Source organism: Canis lupus, chromosome 20, assembly GCF_003254725.2.
Source record: "Canis lupus dingo isolate Sandy chromosome 20, ASM325472v2, whole genome shotgun sequence".
NCBI lineage: Eukaryota > Metazoa > Chordata > Mammalia > Carnivora > Canidae > Canis > Canis lupus.
Window position 1 is genome coordinate 28,907,890 of NC_064262.1, and position 20,382 is coordinate 28,928,271.

The 20,382-nt window shown below is 48.1% G+C and overlaps 1 protein-coding gene across 3 annotated transcripts; it reads left to right on the top strand.

The window, feature by feature from the left end:
- The first annotated feature begins 13,463 nt into the window (after nucleotides 1–13,463).
- FEZF2 (FEZ family zinc finger 2) lies at nucleotides 13,464–19,941 on the top strand. Of its 3 annotated transcripts, none has more exons than XM_035703546.2 (7): nucleotides 13,464–13,700; nucleotides 14,935–15,146; nucleotides 16,051–16,184; nucleotides 16,550–17,497; nucleotides 17,857–17,991; nucleotides 18,191–18,323; nucleotides 19,260–19,941. In XM_035703546.2, exons 4-7 carry the CDS (start codon nucleotides 16,613–16,615, stop codon nucleotides 19,517–19,519), a joined length of 1,413 nt encoding a protein of 470 aa, XP_035559439.2. In that variant the 5' UTR covers nucleotides 13,464–13,700; nucleotides 14,935–15,146; nucleotides 16,051–16,184; nucleotides 16,550–16,612; the 3' UTR covers nucleotides 19,520–19,941. The 3 variants fall into 3 exon arrangements, with proteins under 3 accessions (XP_035559439.2, XP_035559440.2, XP_035559438.2); XM_035703547.2 differs by having other exon boundaries at nucleotides 16,070–16,184; XM_035703545.2 differs by lacking the exons at nucleotides 13,464–13,700; nucleotides 14,935–15,146 and having other exon boundaries at nucleotides 15,893–16,184.
- The last annotated feature ends 441 nt before the right edge of the window (nucleotides 19,942–20,382 follow it).

Consider the following 20,382-nt stretch of genomic DNA (forward strand, 5'->3'; position numbering starts at 1 on the left):
CAGAAAGCCCTCAGGCAAAAAAAGGCAAGAAAGGCAGTGGGCAATCATGCCTGGATGGGATGAAGTGGTAAGGACTAGGAGGAGTGGGCAGGACACCGGCACCCCAGGCTACAAGATCAGCCTTCTGCACCCCAGGGCAGAGACTGTAGTCAGTGTTGGCCTGAGGACAGCAAGACAGAAACCGCATTTTTCATGCCAAAAACACTGCCATACCAGACTAGACTTGGAAGCCTCTCAGGAGCGATGAAATAAATTCTTGCCTTTACTTACGATGGAATACAATGGAACCAGGAAAAAGAAGAAAGTAGGGTTTGTTTGCTTTTCATATAATCATCACCATCATTGTATAGGTTTATAATTTTTTTTTTTACTTGAATGTAGTTGACACACAATGTTACATTGGTTTCAGGTGTACAACATAGTGATTCAACTTCTCTGTACCTTATGCTGTGCTCGCCACAGTGTAGCTACCATCTGTCATCATACAAGGCTGTTACACTACCACTGGCTATATTCCCTATGCTGTACCTTTTATCCCTGTGACTTCCTAACTTCATAACTGGAAGCCTGTTATCTCCCACTCCATTTCACCCATTTTGCCCGTCCCCCACACCCGCCCCTCTGGCAACCAACACTTTGTTCTCTGTTCTCTGTATTTATAGGTAAAATAAAGTACGTTTATATGTGCTGATACTGCAGAATGTCCAAGATATATAGTTTGGTCTAAAACAAAACAAAACAAAACAAAACAACAAACAAACAAACAAAAACCCACCATGGGCAGACCAGTATTTAAAAGAATTTAAAAGCTAGGGTATCAGGCAGGCCGGGTGGCTCAGTGGTTTAGCACTGCCTTCAGCCCAGGATCGAGTCCCATGTCAGGCTCCCTGCATGGGGCCTGCTTCTCCCTCTGCCTGTGTCTCTACCTCTCTCACTTTCTGTGTGTCTCTCATGAATAAATAAATAAAATCTTAAAAAAAAAAAAAAAAGCTAGGGTATCTGGGTACAGTCGTCAAGCTTCCAACTCTTGGTTTTGGCTCAGGTTCTGATCTCCGGGTCATGAGATCAAGCCTTGCACCTCACTCCACGCTCAGCACAGAGTCTGCTTAAGAGTCTCTCTCTCCCTCTCCTTTTATCCCTGACCCTCTGCCCCCTGCTCACTCTTTCTTTCTCTCAAATAAATAAATATATCTTAAAAAAACAAAAGAATTTATGTTTTTTAAAGAATTTGAAAGTAAGAAGCAAATCTATCCATATGTATGTGTATTTATGTATACATGTATTTTCAAGAGATTAAATGGACATTTGTCATTTTGGCCTCCCAGACTCCAAATCCAAAAATCCGTGGAAGTTGAAGGGGAAAGAATGCTCCCTCTGTGTGCCCCTGACTCCTAGTATATGGCTAATGATGCTCTAGCTCAGAACTCTGACTCTTAAGGGGGACCTGAAGGCACAGCAGCATTAGCAGACTCCTACTCTGGCTGCAGGACAGTCCAGGGCACTGATGACAGGGTCACAGAGCTCCCACAGAGCTGCAACCCACACAGAGCTGTCCCTGTGCCTCTTCTGGCTGTGCTTCACTCACTTGTCCCTTGGTTCCTCACTGAGCCTGCCTTCACAACCCTCTCTGAGCAATTCATAAACTCCTCTACTGCCATCAGTTTCTGTTATTGGTGACCAAGAATGCTGATCGATATGAGAGGAGAGGGCTTCAGAAGAACCTGGGAATAGTGGTTACCTCTGGGGAAGGGGATAGCTGACTTTGGAAGGGCAGGAGACAAATTTTTCAGCACATAGTGTTTTATGTTGTTTGATTATTTTAACCATGTGGATTTATTGCTTTTTTTCAAATTAAAAATACTCTATTTTTTTACAAGTCATCTCTATGCCCAACATGGGGTTCAAACTCATGGTCTGAGATCAAGAGTCACATGTTCTCCTACTGAGCCAGCCAGGTACCTCTCAAATTAAAATATGTATGTATGTATGTATGTATTTTAGAGATGGGGAGGAGGGACTGAGGGAGAGGGAGAGAGAGAATCTTTTTTTTTTAAATATTTTATTTATTTATTCATGAGAGAGAGAGAGAGGCAGAGACACAGGCAGAGGGAGAAGCAGGCTCCACACAGGGAGCCCGACACAGGACTCGATCCCGGGTCTCCAGGATCACACCCTGGGCTGAAGGCAGCGCTAAACTGCTGAGCCACCTGGGCTGCCTGAGAGAGAGAATCTTAAGCACAGATCTCAGCGGGGGGGCTTGAGCTCACAACCCTGAGATCATCACCTGAGCCAAAATCAAGAACTGAACACTTAAGCAACTGAGCCAGTTGGTGACCTAGGAACCCCTAAAAATATTTTAAAGGAATTTTTAAAAATAAATTTACATTTTAAAGTGTCTAGAGCAGCATCTAGACAAGAAGAATTTGGATTAAAGTATAGTTCTAGTGGCAAGCACAGTATGAAAGGTTAAGTGTTACCCTCTTTCTTCTGTTCAGGTCCTCTTACCAGGGAGAGAATCTTAACCTGGAGTGTTTGTCTAGAACTCAGAAGGTCTGTGAACTTGAATGTGCAGAGTGGGAAAGGAGGTAGTGACCACAGTAGCATCTGCAGTATCTGTGACTTTTTTTACCAACAGAAATCTTAGAAGTATTCATATCATGTTATAGTCATTGCAATATCTCAAAATATCATTTATGCTAATCAGTACTTCTAATTTTCCTTAGTTATTAGATCTACTGATGATTTTATTTAATGCATTAAGAAAAAGCATATATATCACTTTTTAAAAAAGATTTTGATAACTGTATATCAGTATGAATAGTCTCCTTTAAAATTATACATATTTTTATCTTATGTATTTAAAAGCATTATTCTCAGATGAGGTTCACAAGCTAACCAGTCTGTCAAAGGGGTCTATAGCACATGTTTGCCACCATCACCCCATACACAGAAAGGTTGAGAACTTCTGTGAGAGCTCTTCATCTTTCACTCCCCCCATCCCATTCCTTGCTTTACCCATTGTCTCTCTTTTTCTTTTTCCTTTACATTTTTTATAGAAATTAAGGTCTTATTTATTTTTTTAAAGTAAACTCTACCTCCAGGGTGAAGCTGAAATTCACCACTCTGAGATCAACAGTCATATGCTCTACCAATTGAGCCAGCCAGACAACCCCCATTGTCTTTCTTCTTAATTCTCTTACCTCTAAAACAGAATCCATATCCTACCCTTGTTCATACAAGCCATGTAAGCTGTATACTTTTAATTTCTTGAAAGAAAGTCAAGCCACCAAACTGGCCCAAATAATTCAACAAATGGCGGTCTATAGTTTCCTGCTTGAGGATATTAATATGTCATATCTTTGTGTTTCTACATAAAATGAGATCATAGCTAAGGGCAAGAAATCTGGGGTCCCATTGTGGCTAGCCAGGAGTTTGGGTTCTGCTACTCAAATGATCATGTGGCCTTAGATTAATCATTGATACCCACCAAGCCTGGTTTACTTCATCTGAAGATGGAGATAACCAGTCTCACTACTTTATAGGCTCACACTGGTGATACAATAATAGCAATTGCTAATAACTGCTAGGCTCACAATGCCTGGCACATAGTAAGAAATCAGTAACCATGGTTTCCCCTGGGGAAAAAGTCTAGATTTGGCCAAAGGGAGACTTGATTTCCACTATATTATAGAAGGTGTACTATATTGTGTTGTTGCAACTCAGTAAGTGGTCACAATTATTACTATTGTATCCAAAAAGTCAATGAGTCAGGAAACACAGAAGTCAGAACTACTAATAACCCCCTAGGCAATCAATATTAGTTTATTTATTCCTTTATGTTCTTTACGTGAAAAGTTAATCTAATCTGTAAACATAAATCAAAAGATAATACTTCCCACACTGAACTATGTTAAATAAGCATATGCTCCAATTTAATTTAACAAGAGGGATAGAGATCTACTTGCTATGGCTCTTCTTTCATTCCCCAAGGAAGCTCTTATTTATAGAATGTTAAGTTTCTCCCGTACATAAATTTGTACCACCTCCACTCCCACCCCCAAGGAACCTATGGAGGTGTGGGTGGGAGAGAGAATGAGATCTAAAGGAAATCTTTATTCTGGAATTAAAATAAATATCTTCCCAATACCCAAGGAAAAGTCTGGGAAGCCTTCCTTTAGTTAAAAACTAGACATTTTTAAAAACATTAGTAAGGAGACTAAAAGTACCAGCATTCATTCCAGAACCATAGAGGATGAAAAGTCAGTCTGCCTCTTAAGTAGTCAGTAACTAAGAATCTTGATGTGTGCTGAGCATCATTACAGGACAGTAGGGAGAAAGTCTGTATTTGTAAACCAACAAACCAACTGTATTTGTAAACCAACTTATCCTGTCCTTAGACACTAACTACATGTGGGAAAGAAATACACATAGTACAAAGTGCAATGCTGCAAGCTGAGTTCAAGGGTGTACCTGGCAGAGCCATAAAGAAAACAGAGCATAATTCTTCTAGTCATTTGATTCATCCAACAAACCAAGTGTGCTTGCTGTCCCCTGGTAGCTGCAAGGCAGAGACCAAAGCTGAGCAAGAGAGGCCCCTGCCCACCAGGAGTTCACAGGCCAGGGGGTTTAAACAGCAAAAATTTACTCTCAAGAAGGAGTGGCAAATGAAGGACAGCATCTTAAGAAGTGAGTTTTTTAAATTGCCAACACCAATGCTGTCAGCAAAACTCAGGTTATGAAAACTACAGGGCAAAAAAAAAAAACCAAAAACCTAATTTCTTTTTCAGGAAGTAAATTGCAATGGGAGGGAAAAAGAGAGAGAGAAATCTATAAATTAAAAGAGACTTAAAAGCTTTGATAATCATAATGTATGGACCTTGTTTGAATTATAATTTAAACAAAAAACTACTTAAAATTATGACATTTATAAGAAAACTGGAAATCTGAACACCAGGTATTTGATGATGTTAGGAAATTACTGTTAATATTTTAGGTGATGGTAGTTAACTTATTTACAGATGACAAATTATTATGCCTAGGACTTGCTTTAGAGTAATAGGAGGAGAGTAGATAGGGATATAGAGGAATCAGGATTGGCCTTGGATTGATTTTATTGGCGTTAGGTATGTGGGTTCATTATATTGTTCTGGGCACCCACTGAAAACCCCTCATATTAAGGTTCGGTTGTTTTTTATTTAGGAGGAAAGATTCAACAGAAATCACAAAGGTAACAGAAAGCATGCAGTTCACTGGTTAGGGAGAAGCTCAAATTTGACATGAAAATCTAGCTCTTGTGACTAAATAATCCTCCACTGTGTGCCTTCTCTCCTATTTGTGTGATATGGGCTGGACCACTCTTCTCATTTTCTAGAACTTTCTTCCTCTGGAGTTTTTTATTCTTTTTCTAGGCATGGTGAGAGATATGCACCAGTCCATCTGTTCTCAGGAGTATCCTCCTCCTGGCCAGTGAGCTTGCATTTACAAACATCTGTCCAAGGCCAGGGCACAATTCTTTCGGTGACTTTTGTGAGAATTGCAGACCACTTTGGCCTCAAGCCTGAGGCCTCCACTCATGGGGAGGCTATGCCTCTGGCTACAGGTCAGCACCTACATGCAGAAAATAAGGGGCGAGCTCACCCAGGAAGGGACAGAGGGTCTATCTAGAAAACATAGAGGGGCCAGCAGCTTGCTTTCTGAAGAGCAGAGAAGTAAGGAGGCTTCTCAAGGAAATGTTCAAAACCTAAAGCAATCTGGAACCATTTGGATGCCACAAGATACATGACACTGGTCTACCCTTTCTTTGAAAGGTTCTCTCTTTGAGATATCATTTCCCATATTTCTTCATCTCTACCATCATCCAGGTCTGTACCACCATAACTTGGTACCTGAGTGTATCCTGGGCAAGAACATATGGATAAAAAAAGCAATGAGAGACCATTTGGGACCTATCAAATTTGTAAGGATTTTTTTCAGTGATAATGCCCAGTGTTAGTGAAGGTTCTGGGAAAGAGGCAATGTACCTACTTCTGAAAGGCAATTTGTCAGTTGATATTTAAGGCTTTAAAAATATGCATATCATTTGCTATAGTAATTCTGCTTTGGGAATTTGTCCTATGGGAATTAGCTATGCACAAAATTTATGTATGGGAATGTTCCTGATGGGAACTATTGCAAAAAAATATGGACAACTTAATATCCAATGACAAGGGACTATTTAACTCACGTTAAAGCCATTTAGTGGAGTACTACAGAGACATTAAAATATGTCTTAGTAGCATATGTAAAACATGGGGAAATAGTCATGCTATAATTAAATGGCAAAGCTGATTATAAAACAGTACATATCATATGATGTCAACCCTGTCAATGCATAAAAAGAATATACACTAATGCATCTGTCTTTCTCCAGAAAAAAACAAAAAACAAAAAAACAATGTTTTGATGTACAAAAACAAGAAAGTAATTTTGGCTCAGTTAGTATAACATGCAACTCTTAATCTTGGGGTTGAGTTCAAGCCCCACCTTGTGTGTAGAGACTACTTAAAAATTAAACCTTAAAAAAAAAAAAAAATTAAACCTTGAGGGGGATCCCTGGGTGGCGCAGCGGTTTAGCGCCTGCCTTTGGCCCAGGGCGCGATCCTGGAGACCCGGGATCGAATCCCACGTCGGGCTCCCGGTGCATGGAGCCTGCTTCTGCCTGTGTCTCTCTCTCTCTGTGTGTGACTATCATAAAAAAAAAAAAAAAAAAAAAAAAAATTAAACCTTGAGAAAAAAAGAGAAAGTACTTTTTTTGCCCTTTTTCCTCCCCCAGTCAGGCTGAAAGATAGTGGTTATGGATACCAATAGCTATTGTAATAACAATAGCAAACACTAGAGGAGTGCTTTCCTGTGGCCAGTCCTGGGTGTTTGAGCTTGATGCATTTTCTCATTTAGTTCTCACAACCCTGTACCCAAGTAGATGGCCATCTTTTGCCAAAGCTGGGCAACTAGCCTGCCTGTGAACACACTGCTGACTGATCAGCCAGGCTTCTAACTTAATCTGATTCTAGAACCCACAGTGCCACAAAGATACTCAGCCCTACAAAACCCAGAAAGGATCGCCATATTGTGCCATAACAGCATGCTCCACGGAGACCCAAGTCCACCCAGACCAGAATCCTATGTCTAGAAAAACTTCCAGGCAGCGAGCAGCCAAAAGAGGAGTTTACCCACCCGTCATAGAAATGCCTTCCAAAACCTGTTCTTTATTAGTTCAGCCTGCCACCTCTGTTGGAATGGGGAGTTTCTTAAATTTTCTAACTTCCTTGTCAGAGAGTTCTTTGGGTATGCTTTTGTTTTTTACTTTTTCCCTCTGACTGCCCTCTTTGAGAATCTTGGACCAACCTAGCCACACCCATTAGCCATTCTCCATTTCTGGGCACAAAGCCTGGCTTACAGAAGGTATTTACATATGCCCACTGGTTGAATGAAGGAATGTAAGCTCTATCAGGGCAGGGATGGCATCTATGTGGGTAAGCACAATATGCCAGGGATCTAGATGGTGCTCCATATAGAAAATCTGAAGATATAGGTGTGCTGGCTAACTAATAAATTAATCATATCACCTGGGTCTTATCTCCTCTCGCTCTTTCAGGACTAGAGATTATTTTTAGCCTATCTAAATTAGAGCACCAGTTCTTACCTCCTCACTCCTACCTTAATTGCTTTAGTTGTAGGTTCTTGGTATCTTCCTTAAAATGCTGAGATCAGATTTGCAACAAGTGCTGCTCACAGGATTCACCGGGGATTTGCACAAAGGGATTGTCAAGTATTTAGTTTGATTTCTGTATCCCAAGGCTTTTTCCTGCTAAAATAAACTTCACCATCCTCTCCCAGAGCAAAACTGCTAGTCCTGCTAACTGGGTCACTTGCCAGAGAGCCAAGATTCTGTCTTTTTCCCCCTGGTCTTGTTTAGGGCCAAGACCCAGGGAGTTGAGCTCTAAAGACTTGCCAAGGCTTTCTATTAATGCCAGTTCCTACCATCATCATGCTGTACCCCACCCTCCTGCCTTCAACCAGACCCTCAACCCCTCAAGGCAGCTTGCCAGTTTGTGACTCTGGAAAGTTTGAGGCAGTTCCTGGCCTGACATTCTTCACCTGGTGCCCTGGGCGAAGAGTACAGGTCCAAGGGCAAAGCTGCCTTCCTTTCTCTGAGGTCTTGGGTGAGAAAAATGGTTGAAATGAAATCCCCTCATTAAGCCAAGCATTCTTGAGTCCATTGCAGGTTCCCTGGGAAGTTGGATCAATGGTCCAGGCTCCAAAGACAACTGTGTGAGGAGTTTGGATGCAGCTTGTTATTAAAAGTCTATATGAGAGGCCAGTTAACTGATGGTGTTGTCTGGTCTAGAGGAAGAAATTCAAGGAGCATTATTCAAGAGGCAGGTGAGCATTGTCTCTTTGGGAATCTGGGGAAGGGAGGCAAATCAGACAACTTCATGCTGATTATTCACTTATTTAACAGATATAAAGATACTATAATAGATATATAAACATGTGACCAAATAAGTGTATTTAACAGATATATAAAAGCATAAGAAATACATAGAAAAATATTCAAATAAGTGTACATAGCTTGATGGGTATCCACAAATTAGAACCCCTACCAGGAAATAAACCCTTACTAGCACCTCAGAACTCCCCATTATGTTCCCCAATTTTGCCTATTTTTGAACTTTTAAAAACGGAATCATGCAATATGTAACCTTTTGGATCTGTTTTTGTTCAGTATTGCTTATGATACTCATTGATACTATTTAGTGTAGCAGTGGTTTGTTGATTTTTATTGATGTATATAGTATTTCATTTTGTGAACAAACCATTATTTATTTATGAGTTCCACATTTGATGGTTATTCAATTTCCAATTTAGGACTATTACTAATAGCACTGCTATGAACATTCTAGTCCACATCTTTGGGTGAATATAGGTACACACTGCTGTTGAGTATATATTTGGGAGTGGAATTGCTGGGTTCTAATGAATGCCAATATTCAACTTTAGTAGAATAATGCCAACCAGTTGTTCAATCACATTCTGCCAGCAGTTCAGGCTAGTTGTTTAGCTCTAGGTTTTTAATATTGTGGTTAGGAGTACCGGGTCTGAAAACAGACTCTTCCCAGTTATGGGACCTTGGACATGTTATCTAGCTTCCAAGAGCCTCAATTTTCCAAATCTGTGTAATGAGCATATGATTATATACTTCACAAGAAGTGAGAATTGCGTAGAGTGAGTATTAGCTCAGTCCCGTGTCTGGTATGTAATGGACCCTCAGTAATAAGCAATCACCTACTGATTGATACCCTAGCTCAATGCCCAAAGAGAGAGGGTCTGTGTGAGGGAGCAATGGAAGCAGCAAGAGGCTGATTCATTCATGAAGGAGCTCTACTCAGCATCTTTGCAGTTGCCATTTTGTCTTTACCAAAGTCCATCTACAAACTAACTGGAGTGGAGCACTCAGACCCAAATCTTGACCCAGGAGTGGAGAAGATGGGATTCAGCCAAACAGTGCAGACCTCCAGAAACCCAGGCTGGAAAGAACTTTAGCCCATACTCCTGGGAAGTGCCTATCAAAGTCAAACCAAACCATACCACCCACCAAACAAGAAAATGGGAAGTTTTGCTTCAGAAGTGATCATAGCATTTCAGGTTCTTATCCAACGGACCAGCCAATGCTGACCTACAGGGCCCGGCAAATTTCCAGAAGTTTGAACGAATCTGAAATCAGTTCCTCTCGCCCCTTTGCCCCTTCCAGTCCTTCCTTTTCCCTGCCGGCTTAACTCCAGCTCTCAGCACTTAACGCTAATACCTTTGGGCAGGCTCCACCGCGGAGTTTAACTAGCTGCCAAGTTAAATAACACGGAGGATCCTAAGCCGTCTTCCCAGGAAGTTAGAAATCCACAGCACGGGAACTAGGCAGGGCCAGTCACTCACCAAAATGCCTTTTAATTTCATATATATATATATGCAATTATATATATGTGTGAAAATTATATATACATGAAATTTATGTATATGAAATATAATAGACATATATATATACGAAAGTTATATATTACACATATATGTACGTATATGTATGTGTATATATGTCTAAGTGTGTGTAATATATATATTTATTGTTCTTCATATATGAATGTTTCCTTTGGGTTGTACACCAAAACCGCATCACAAGAGGAAAACTCATTTGCGTGAGGCGACTGCCTTCCCCACTGCATCTCGCAAAATGACACGTCCGCTGACAAACTGCTGCGCGACGGTACTGGATCAGATTCCTAATTAAATGGCATTTCTAAGCGAAGGGGTGTCGATTATAGTGAATTCACATATACATATACACATATGTATACAATGCGCATACATAACGCATATATAACGTAATATATGTATTTTTAAAATATGTATACTTAATTATATACGAATTTAAACATATATTTAATTTGTGATTATATGTGCATCCAGTAGTCAGAAGAGCGCACTAAACTTGAATGGGTGGAGACTGCAGATCTGCTCTGCTCTTTGGGGAGAATCCCTCTGGCCTAGGAGCGCGTATTTCCAGATTTCCAAATGCGTAGCTAATGTCCTCTGATGTGATTGCAGAGGGGGTGGGAGGATTCTGGAAATCATGATAGGTTTGCTCCACCGCCTGATTCTCTCCCCTTGGCTGCAAAGCTCGGCCGTCCTTGGCTTATAGGCGCCTCTCGTGTTCAAGGGTGAAAACCAGTCTGTGGGTGCACTGAGATTTGCAAACTAGTCCCCGAATGCAACGGGTGCTGCAGAACCGCCGCCGGGTGCAGTGGGACGGGCGCTCGGCCACCCTGGCTGTGGGCGCCGCAGCCTCCCCGAGGACGCGGGCAGATGCAGATGGCTCTGGCCCATCTGTCCCTGGAGGCCCGGGCCCGAGACTGTGCTCGCGCGCTCTGCGCGGGCATCCGGAACCCGGGAGCTCCCCGGGCGCGCCCGGCCTCGCCCGGCCCGGGTATCTGGGGCTCTTTGTCTCCTGGCCGCACTAATCCTGCAAACCGCGCGCACCGAAGGCGGAGGCCCCTGAGCCTTGGACAATCCCGCTCCTGGCAAGCCGGTCCGAATGTTTTCAATAAAATGCTTCCTGGGGAGGGATGGGGGTGGTGGAGAAAAAGAGGATCGCAGAAAAAATTCTTTTCAGAAGTTAATCTGTGTTCAGCGGTTAAGCGTGGCACCGTGTAAATCAGATCCTAAATATCCCTTTAAAAAGAAGTAAGAAAGAGAGGGAGGGAGAAAGAGTCCTTAAACCACAAAGTTTGGTTTGGGGGTGTTTTGTTTTATTTTCCAAACAAGTTACGGAGGAGCGGGGAGGAAACCTGGAATCAGCCCGGTGGGTATTTCCCCCAAGCCCAGGAGCCTGGAGCACACCGTCTGCCCCCAAGCTGCTCAGCTCCCTGGAGAGATGGCAGGAGGATGTATTAAGTATTGCAACCTAATACTCAGGTGAGAAAATAATAATAATAATAATAATAATAATAATAATAATATTTAAAATAATAGTGCCTCTTGTCATCTAGAACCAAGAGATACAAGCGACCAGAGCTGGAACTGCAACACCTTTTCTGTAGTAGAAATGCTTGCCTTTCCTCTTCGGTGATGCCAGAAGTGGTGCAAAGTGTGAGCTTTTGCTCAAGAAAGGGGATTTTCCTCTGAGGTTGTCTACACCCAGGGAAGGCGTCTGCGAAGTAATTTGTCCTAAAGTGAGGGCGATTTCTGGCCTTAAACAACAACAACAAAAAATTTAAACAAAAGTCATCATTACACAGTGTTCGGGTTAGTGACCATAAAAAGGCCAGAGGGAGGGTGCAGGAGGAGAGGAGAGGCTCTAGCAGCGCCAGTCATATTTAATATGCTTCCCACAAGAGAAGCCCTTGCAAAATCAATAGACAGCCGCCAGCTGTGCTTAAACCTGCGATTTCAATTAAAACATTGCGCTCCAGTCCTTGGGGTTGAGCCTGGATCCCCAATCAGTGGTGTGCGAGTGGCTTGGCACGGGTGCAGCGTCCCACAGCCGCAGATCCCCGAGGTCGCGGCATGGGTCAGGCCCAGCCGAGCCGCAGAAGCGCCCGGCCTTGGCACCCTGCTCTGCAGCGTGGGAAGAGCACAGGCCGCGGAGGGGCGTCAGGCTTAACTCTGGCAGCAATGCCCTACCGTGGCAGGGGTGCTGAGGACCAAGCACGGGCCAGATGGGCCGAGCCGAAAGCGTCTGGTTTTCAGTGGAGATGCCCGAAGGAGATGGGCCCGCAGCTGAGGCCTCAGAGCGGAGGAGGACCCCACGGTGGGTCTCGCCTGGCAGGCCAAGAGTGATGGACCGCGGTCCAGCAGGGTCCAGGGGTGAGGCTGACCGAGGCAGGCTTGGGTGTAGGAGGGCAGCCTCGGAAGGAGGCCCTTGAGCGCAGTAGGCGCTGAGGCCTAGTGGGCCTCGCCTGGGCCAAGACCGTGTGCCGCCAGGTAAAGTGGCTAGCCTGGTCCAGTTGCCCACCCAAGGCACCTGCTCCTCCAAAGTGGAGCTTTTGTACCAGTCTGGATTGGGAGAGAGATGGGACTTCTCATATCTCACCCCCGGTCTTGGCCCACTTTGAACCATTGCTTTGACGGACAGGACTTCTTTAAGAGCAAGAAGCTTTGGGAAACTTTATTTTCCATAGAAGGAGTCACATCCTTGAAACATCTCCTGATCCCTGGAACCTCCTGTTCCCCTTCATGTTGGAGTTATTTTGGATTTTCTCCTGCCCACCCATCACTGAAAATGTGTAGGTAGAAAAAAGTGACCCCTAATCTCACGGAACCCCGCCATCAACTTAATGAAATTGTCAAATTTTAATTCCTGTGGTTGCCCCTCTTCGTTTTGTTTTGTTTTGTTTTGTTCACATTTCAGCCTCAAAAAAATGCTGCAAATGAGAATGAGTTTGAAGGGTTGGGGGGCAGCGAAGGGAAGTCTCAGCACTCCCTCCACCAAGTGCCACGTTTCCCTAGTCCTCTTTTATTCTGCCTGAAATCATCTCGTTTACAGAAAATATTTGTTTGCACTATTAGTTGGTACTGGAGTTAATTACTCAATGTGTTAACGTGAAGTAATATGTATAAAAGTAGGATCAGTGTTTATTGTGTGGGTGAGCTGTTGAGCGGTGCTTGAATAAACTGCAATTAGGGTTAGATAGAGATTAATTAACATGTGAGTGGCAAGGTGTAAAACAGTTTCCAACCCTCCACTTCAATATAATCTGCGGGCGAGGGAAGGAGAAGTTTGTGGAAGCTAATTAAATACTTTTATAAAAGCCAGTGTATTCACCCAACATTTGGAAAGAGAGGCACATTAGGGGCAACTTGTTTTTACCCAAATGTTTTCTTTCTGTGGAGGTAGCACTCCTTTGTGGTGCCGGGGAGAGCGGGATGGCTTATGCTGTTACAAAAAGCGCTAGGGATGGCAAGGCAGGTTCACGGGAAGCCTTTGGAAGCCTTTCAGCCTGATGGAGCTTTCAAACCAGCAGATCTCTGATGCTGCCGAGATCCACAATTACCCAGTTTGGAAGGGGAGTTGGGGTGCAGTGCCGGTGACTGAACGAGACCCGCAGGAAAGTCGGGATAGAAATTCGGGTTTTGAGCCCCTGCGGGTGTATTGATACTATTTCAATGTCGGGGTGAGTTGTTGGTCTGTTTCGGGTTCGGTGGTGGTGGTGTGTGTGTGTGCGGGGGCGGTGGGGGGAGTTCCTCTACATTGTTTTCACATTAACATAGGGATGGGGGTACACTGGGTCTGGAATTCTGCTTCTCTGAACATCTAAACTCAATGGGCTGTATGTGGAAATATTTTTCAAAGGAGCAAGCTTCTTTCTTAGCTTCGAAATCTGCAAGTTTGGGGAGAGGGTTTTAGGGGAACAGGCTCGTGCCTGATGAATTTAGGGGCAGCAGAGGCAGTTTCCCAGCTGGTCAGGGGGAAAAAATTCAACCCACTTATGTCACCCTCCAGGCCACTTGCCCTTGGAGACATCTCTTTGTTTCCTCCCCTTGCTTTCCCTTTCCCTCACCTGTCAGGTCGCTTTCGGGCGTGAAATCGCAGGTCAGAGGGGGAGTGGGCAGCAGGGAGAAGTTCTGAAGGGGAAAAGGAGTGCTTTCCCTCCAGTTAAAACTAGACCTTTACCATTCTTTCCCTGGTGGTTCTCTGGGATGTTTTGCAGCTGAGAGGCCTCGGGCTGGATGCTCAGTTTCTCAAGACCTGTTCCTGAGTGAAGCAAAAGGGAAGGGTTTGCTTCCAGTAGCATTTTCTTGGGCTCCACGAGATCCTGTATCTTTAGAGATGAAATTCACTATCAAAACCTCAGCCCTGTTTGCTCATATTATACCCACCGTAATCCTCTTAAACTGTGGTTGCGGCTACAAAGCTCGTGGTCTTGCAAAAGCCGGCTGGCAAGATATAATTGTCCCGCAAACAAAACCGTCCAAAAGTTTTTAAAAAACCCCTGCACCCCCCCTCTTCCTCCTCCGTAAACCTAATTCTCTCGCTCTCTCTCTTGCTAGCCGTTCCCCCCCTCCTTCCCAACCACCACGGTAAGAACCCTCAGCCTCGACCACTTTTGTTGTCGCCAAGAGCACCCGGCCTGTTGAAAGTGCTGGAGCGTCTTTGAGCAGTTTGTTGTGATACGCAGGTGGAATGGTCTGCAAACAGATGAATTCAGCCCCTCCAAACCGAGCGTGGAGCGCGCTGCTTTTGTGCGCCAGGCACAAAAACGCTGAATTCCTCCGAACTTACTTGGGGCCTGTCTAGAAAAGGGCCTTTTCTTCCCTCTGCTTGTACCTCTGGCCACACTAAGTCTCTGCCCGCCCCCCTTCAAGCCCCCTCCCTCTCCCCTCTGATAATCCTTCTCTTTATTTTAGAAAAACACAAAACCCGGTTCCACGCGGTGCTTTAGTGGCTAAAAGTGAAAGAGCTGCCTTGGCAGAATTGAGCTCTATGAATCACTTCGGAAAATTGGTTCGACTGAATGGCCTTAGGAGGAAAAACGTTTTAATAGGATCCAGGGGAGGTTCTGCTGTTTCAATCTGCTCCTTAAACAGGTGGAGATTGGACCTTCTCAATTATACAAACAGTAAGTACCCATCAGCAGGGAGAGCTGCCCTCCGAATCCTCCCCGCACGCAGCCCCTGAACCAGGCAGCAGAGCCGGGCTTTGCCTCAGAAACCCGATCACAGATCAGCGATGCTGATCGATTAGGATCTCAAACAGTCCTCCAGCTTGCTGTGCAGTCTCCCCCAGCCGCAGGCGGCGGGGGGGGCCGGGGGGAGGGGGCGGCCGGAGAGGAGGAGGCGCACCTGCCGGGCGCGCCGAGGCCCCGGGGATGCGGGCGCACGGCCTTGCTCTTCCGGACGCTACGGGGTCGTCCTTGGGCGGCGGGAGCTCTCCCCCGACCTCCGACGCCAGCCCAGGCGAGCTCGTTGTTTTTGCATAAATTAATATTTCCCCATTAACAAGTTTCCCCCCCCCCTCCAAACGCGGCGCCCGCGTCCATGCGCCACATCCTAATGAGGTAATTATCATTTGCGCGTGTTCGGGGCTGGCGCCGGCTCCGTGGGTAAATGGCAGTTTATTAGCACGATGCCCAGCTCGGCTGCAGAGGGCTAAGGGATAGTTCAGCGACTAGACGGACACCCGGGGGCCCTCTGGGGCGGCGCGTGCAGGACCCTCTGCCCTCCCCGCGTCCCTCAAACCTATAGGCCCCCAAAGTTGTGAATCACGCACAGAACTCTGCCTGGGTTTGGGCTCCCCCCACCTTCTTTCCACCGGCAAAACCATCACGATTCCTCCCCCTCCCCCCTCCCGTCTCTTCCCTCCTTCCCGATTCGCGAACCGCTCGCACTTTCCCGAGGGGAGCGCGGGCGCCAGTTGCCTCCTTTTAAAGTTTGAGGGGCGGTGGCGGCGGCGGCCGGCAGGCGCGGGGGAACACAGGGGCCGCTACGGGAGCCGCGCCGCCGCCCATGTCATTCCACTTCAAGTGACTTCATGTGATGTCAGCTGAATGTAAAAGACAGTGATCTCACGCGGAGGGGAAGATGTTTGCCATCAAAATGTGACAGAGGAGACACGCTGCATGGCTCGGAACGCATCTCCTTGGCGGTGGGGGAAAGAGGTAAATGCGAGGTGGCTCTCCTGGTCCTCTTTAACTTTGCCCTTTCACTGTCCAGCTCCCCGCACGCGTGGCGGAGGCCAGGGTCCAGGGAGCGGCTCAGGGGGGGTTAATTTGAGGCTCTTTTCTTTCTTTCTTTTTTTCTCTCTCTCCTTTTCCTTTGTAAACCCTCCCCCCTTCTTCCCCCTTTCAAAGTCTCAGGGCAGGGGCTGGTGGGTTCCTTTGCGCGCCGGGTTAATGGGCGGTAATTTGGTACCCTTGGGTGCACTTTGTTCTGCCCCTGTTCATTTGAATGCAAATGGGTGACCTGGACCCGACAAGGTGCTTATTAAATTGCGGTTTCCCTCCCTGCCTTTTCCGGAATGCAGACTTAGAGGAGAGAGGCTGCGCCCCGGCCCAGTCCGGCACGGCAAGGCTCGGATCGGCGCGCCATGGCCAGCTCGGCTTCCCTGGAGACCATGGTGCCCCCGGCCTGCCCGCGCGCTGGAGCGTCGCCGGCCACTTCCAAGACGCTGGCCTTCTCCATCGAGCGCATCATGGCTAAGACGTCGGAGCCCCGTGCGCCCTTTGAGCCCCGGCCGGGGACGCTGGAGGCAGACGGCGGCCAGGGCAAGAAATTGCTCAACCTCTGCTCGCCGCTGCCCTGTATGATCCCCCTCCAGCCCCTAGGCTACGAGGTGCCGTCCAAGACGCTGCTCAGTTACTCGGAGCTCTGGAAAAGCAGCCTCCGGGCGGGCGGCGGCGGCGGCGGCGGTGGAGGAGGAGGAGGAGGAGGAGGCGGCGGCGGCGGCGGCGGCGGCGGCGGCGGCGGGGGGGCCCCGGTGTGCGGCGCCAGCGGCTTGTGCAAAACCAACTGTGGCGTGTGCTGCAAGGCCGATCTGGGCCTGGCGCCGTCTGCGCTGCCGGCGGGCAGGGTCATCAAGCCGCAGGTCATCAACCAGGCGGTGGGGCTGCCGGCCAGCGGCTCGCTCTACTACTTCAACTACCTGGACTCTGCCGCGTACCCGCCGTCTGAGCTCCTCGGAGGCCACCTCTTCCCATCTGGCCTCCTCAATGCACAGGCCCCCGCCGCCCTGGCTGCGCACCCCAAGCTCTTTTTGCTGGAGAACGCCAAGTTGGCCGGCCTGGCCGCGGACAAGTTCCCCCATCCGGCCCCCTACGCGCATAAGGAGCGCTTGCCCGCGCCGCTGGAGCAGGTGCTGAAGGAGAACTCGGCCCTGACTGCCGAGCGCGGCGGCGTCAAGGGCCACAGCAAGCTGCCCGGGGGCCCTGCGGACGGCAAGCCCAAAAACTTCACCTGCGAGGTGTGCGGCAAGGTGAGGCCCCGGGTCCGCGGGGGCTGGGAGGGCTGAGCAGGGATGGCTGCTTCCCCGAGGCAGCCCGGACCGCCCCTTTCTCAAGTTCAGGAGCGCCCTGTAGCTCACTACTACTCACAGTGGGAGGGAGGGGGGGGGCCCTAGTTGGGCCTCAGTTTCCCATTCTGTAAAATGGGGATGCGGTTGTCAGCGGCCACAAGGGACTGGCGTGCACAGAGGGTTGGAAAGCACTTGGAGAAATGAAAAGGGCTCTGTTTCCCGAAGGGAGTGTTGGTTGGGGGATGTAGGCTGTGGCCTCCCCAGTTTGTAGGTCTCTCTCGGACGGACACACCACAAGGCCCCCTCGTGTCCTTCCGTAGGTGTTTAATGCTCACTATAACCTCACCCGCCACATGCCGGTCCACACCGGAGCCAGACCGTTCGTGTGCAAAGTCTGCGGCAAAGGCTTCCGCCAGGCCAGCACGCTCTGCAGACACAAAATTATCCACACCCAGGTACGTGGCCCCCGGGTCCAGTTCGGCCCGCGCGCAACACCCCGCAGCTGAGCGACGGTGTTGGGGAGAGGATGGCAAGGGTTCCCCTGACCCCTCCCGGGGGGCCCGTATCCCTTCAAGGAACCCCTTCAAGGTGCCCCTGAGCTGGCCTCTTCTGGCCAGGGCCTTGGCCTCACTGTGCGCGCGCCCCTTTCCGCAGGAAAAGCCGCATAAATGCAACCAGTGCGGCAAAGCCTTCAACCGCAGCTCCACGCTCAACACGCACATCCGCATCCACGCGGGCTACAAGCCCTTCGTCTGCGAATTTTGCGGCAAAGGCTTTCACCAAAAAGGTAATGTGCGGGGCGAGGCCCTCTCCTCACCTTTCACCTCGGGACTCGGCGGGTCACTGCGAGCGGGAAGGCAAAGAAGGATCCGCAGAGAGGGAGCGTGAGAGCTGCAAGCTCGGCAGCAGCATTTCTTTGGAATCGGGTTGTGACCGGTTTGGGTGGAAGCTCTCCAGGCCGGGTTAGTAGACCTCGCTGGAGTCAGGCTGGTTGCATGGGGAGACTCCCAATTTGGGAGGTGGGAAGGAAGGAAGAGGCAGAGGGAAAGGAAGCAGGAGAAAGAGAGACTATTGCCCTATAGAAAAAAGCTTGCCTTTGTAGCCGGGACACCCCTTTCAGATGAAAAAGAAAAAAAAAAAAAAAATCGAGGCAAACTCCACCTCCTGGGAATAACAAGACTGGGGGAAACCATTCCAGTCCCCAGCACCTCCAGGCCCGGCTCCCGGCTTGGGTTTTCCAAGGTGCTTTTGGATCTCCAGGTGGTAGCTGGGGTGGGGGGTGGGGGACCAGAGGGAGTAACTTTAAAAATGAGAAGATAAACAGAAAATGAGGGACGAAGCCTGGTTTCGTGCGAAATTCTTCCAGCGAGGCAGCAGCCGGGTGAAGGACCCGGTGCGTCCCTGGGTTGTGCAAAAGTTTCCCCGGGCCAGCCGAGCACAGCGGGAGGGACGCTGCGCGGGGCCTGTGCCCCGGGCGGGGCAGGGGCGCGGGGAGGCTACGCGGGACTCGGCCCTCCATCCTGTCGTGAGAGCCTGCGGCTTGACGCAGACGAAGTTTGACAACTTCTTCACTCGGAGAGGTCGCGCCCGCCTAGCCAAGCGTCGCCTTCTTTGCGTGGGCACCTGAGCCAACCCCGGGACGCTCGGGAGGGGGGGTACCCCCCAACACACACACCCTACATCATCCCCCCTCCCTCCTTTTTTTGTTTTTGGTCTCCCGTAGGCAACTACAAGAACCACAAGCTGACCCACAGCGGCGAGAAGCAGTACAAATGCACCATCTGCAACAAGGCCTTCCACCAGGTCTACAACCTGACCTTCCACATGCACACCCACAACGACAAGAAGCCTTTCACGTGCGCCACTTGCGGCAAAGGGTTTTGCAGAAACTTTGACTTAAAGAAACACGTGCGCAAACTCCACGACAGCGTGGGGCCTGCAGCCCCCTCCACAAAGGACCTGACTCGGACAGTGCAGAGCTGAGAGCTGCTGCCTCGCCCTCCCTTCCAGCCCCATCCAGCCCCAAAACAGATCACAAGTATAAACTTATTTCTAAAATTAAAAGAAAATTAAAAAAAAAAACTATAGCAGAGAGGCTAAAAATCTATTTATCGAAACCAGCATATTTTTTGGAAAGCTAAACGTTTCCTCGATGACTGGCAGCAAACGCGTGGCTCCCACCTTTGTGCATTCGGGAAACTTATTTAAAAACCCAGTGCGCTGAAACGCATTTTCTTCCAGGCCTCCGCTTCTGCTCGGGCGGCGGGTTTTCACCCCAGCCTATCACGTGAACTCCCCGGAAGAGCGCGGCGCCCCCAGCCATCTTTATACAACCCTGTAAATCCTCCTGTACAAGCGAACTCGGAATATATACATGTCTAACTCAATAAACAGAATCACTAGTGCGCGTTTTCTTTCCCCACCTCCCCCCACCCCCTCTCCCCTGCCGCCAGGTCAGCCCAGCGACCCCAGAGGATGAGAAGGGGAAAAGGCGTTTAGGGCATTTCCTGCCCCCATGCGGCTTCCTTTGGGGGTGCTGGGACCTGGGTGAAGCCAAGCCGGGGTCCCTGCGGCGCTTGCACGTTAAGAACCCCTCCCCATACACACCGGGAGCGAGGGAGCAAAGGTCTGCATCGGCCTACACGTGGTGCCAAGTTTTTCGTTGGTGACTCTTCCGACGCTTGGGATTCTGGGTGTTGCCTTATTTGGGTGAGAAAATAAAAAAAATAAAAAAAATAAAAAAAAAGAAAAGAAAAAGGAGGGGTTAAAAGTGGCTGGGTGGAGGAGAGCCGGTTTTAGGTGCATCTTTCAGCAAATCGCTTTGCCGCGCGGGGGGCAACCGGCCA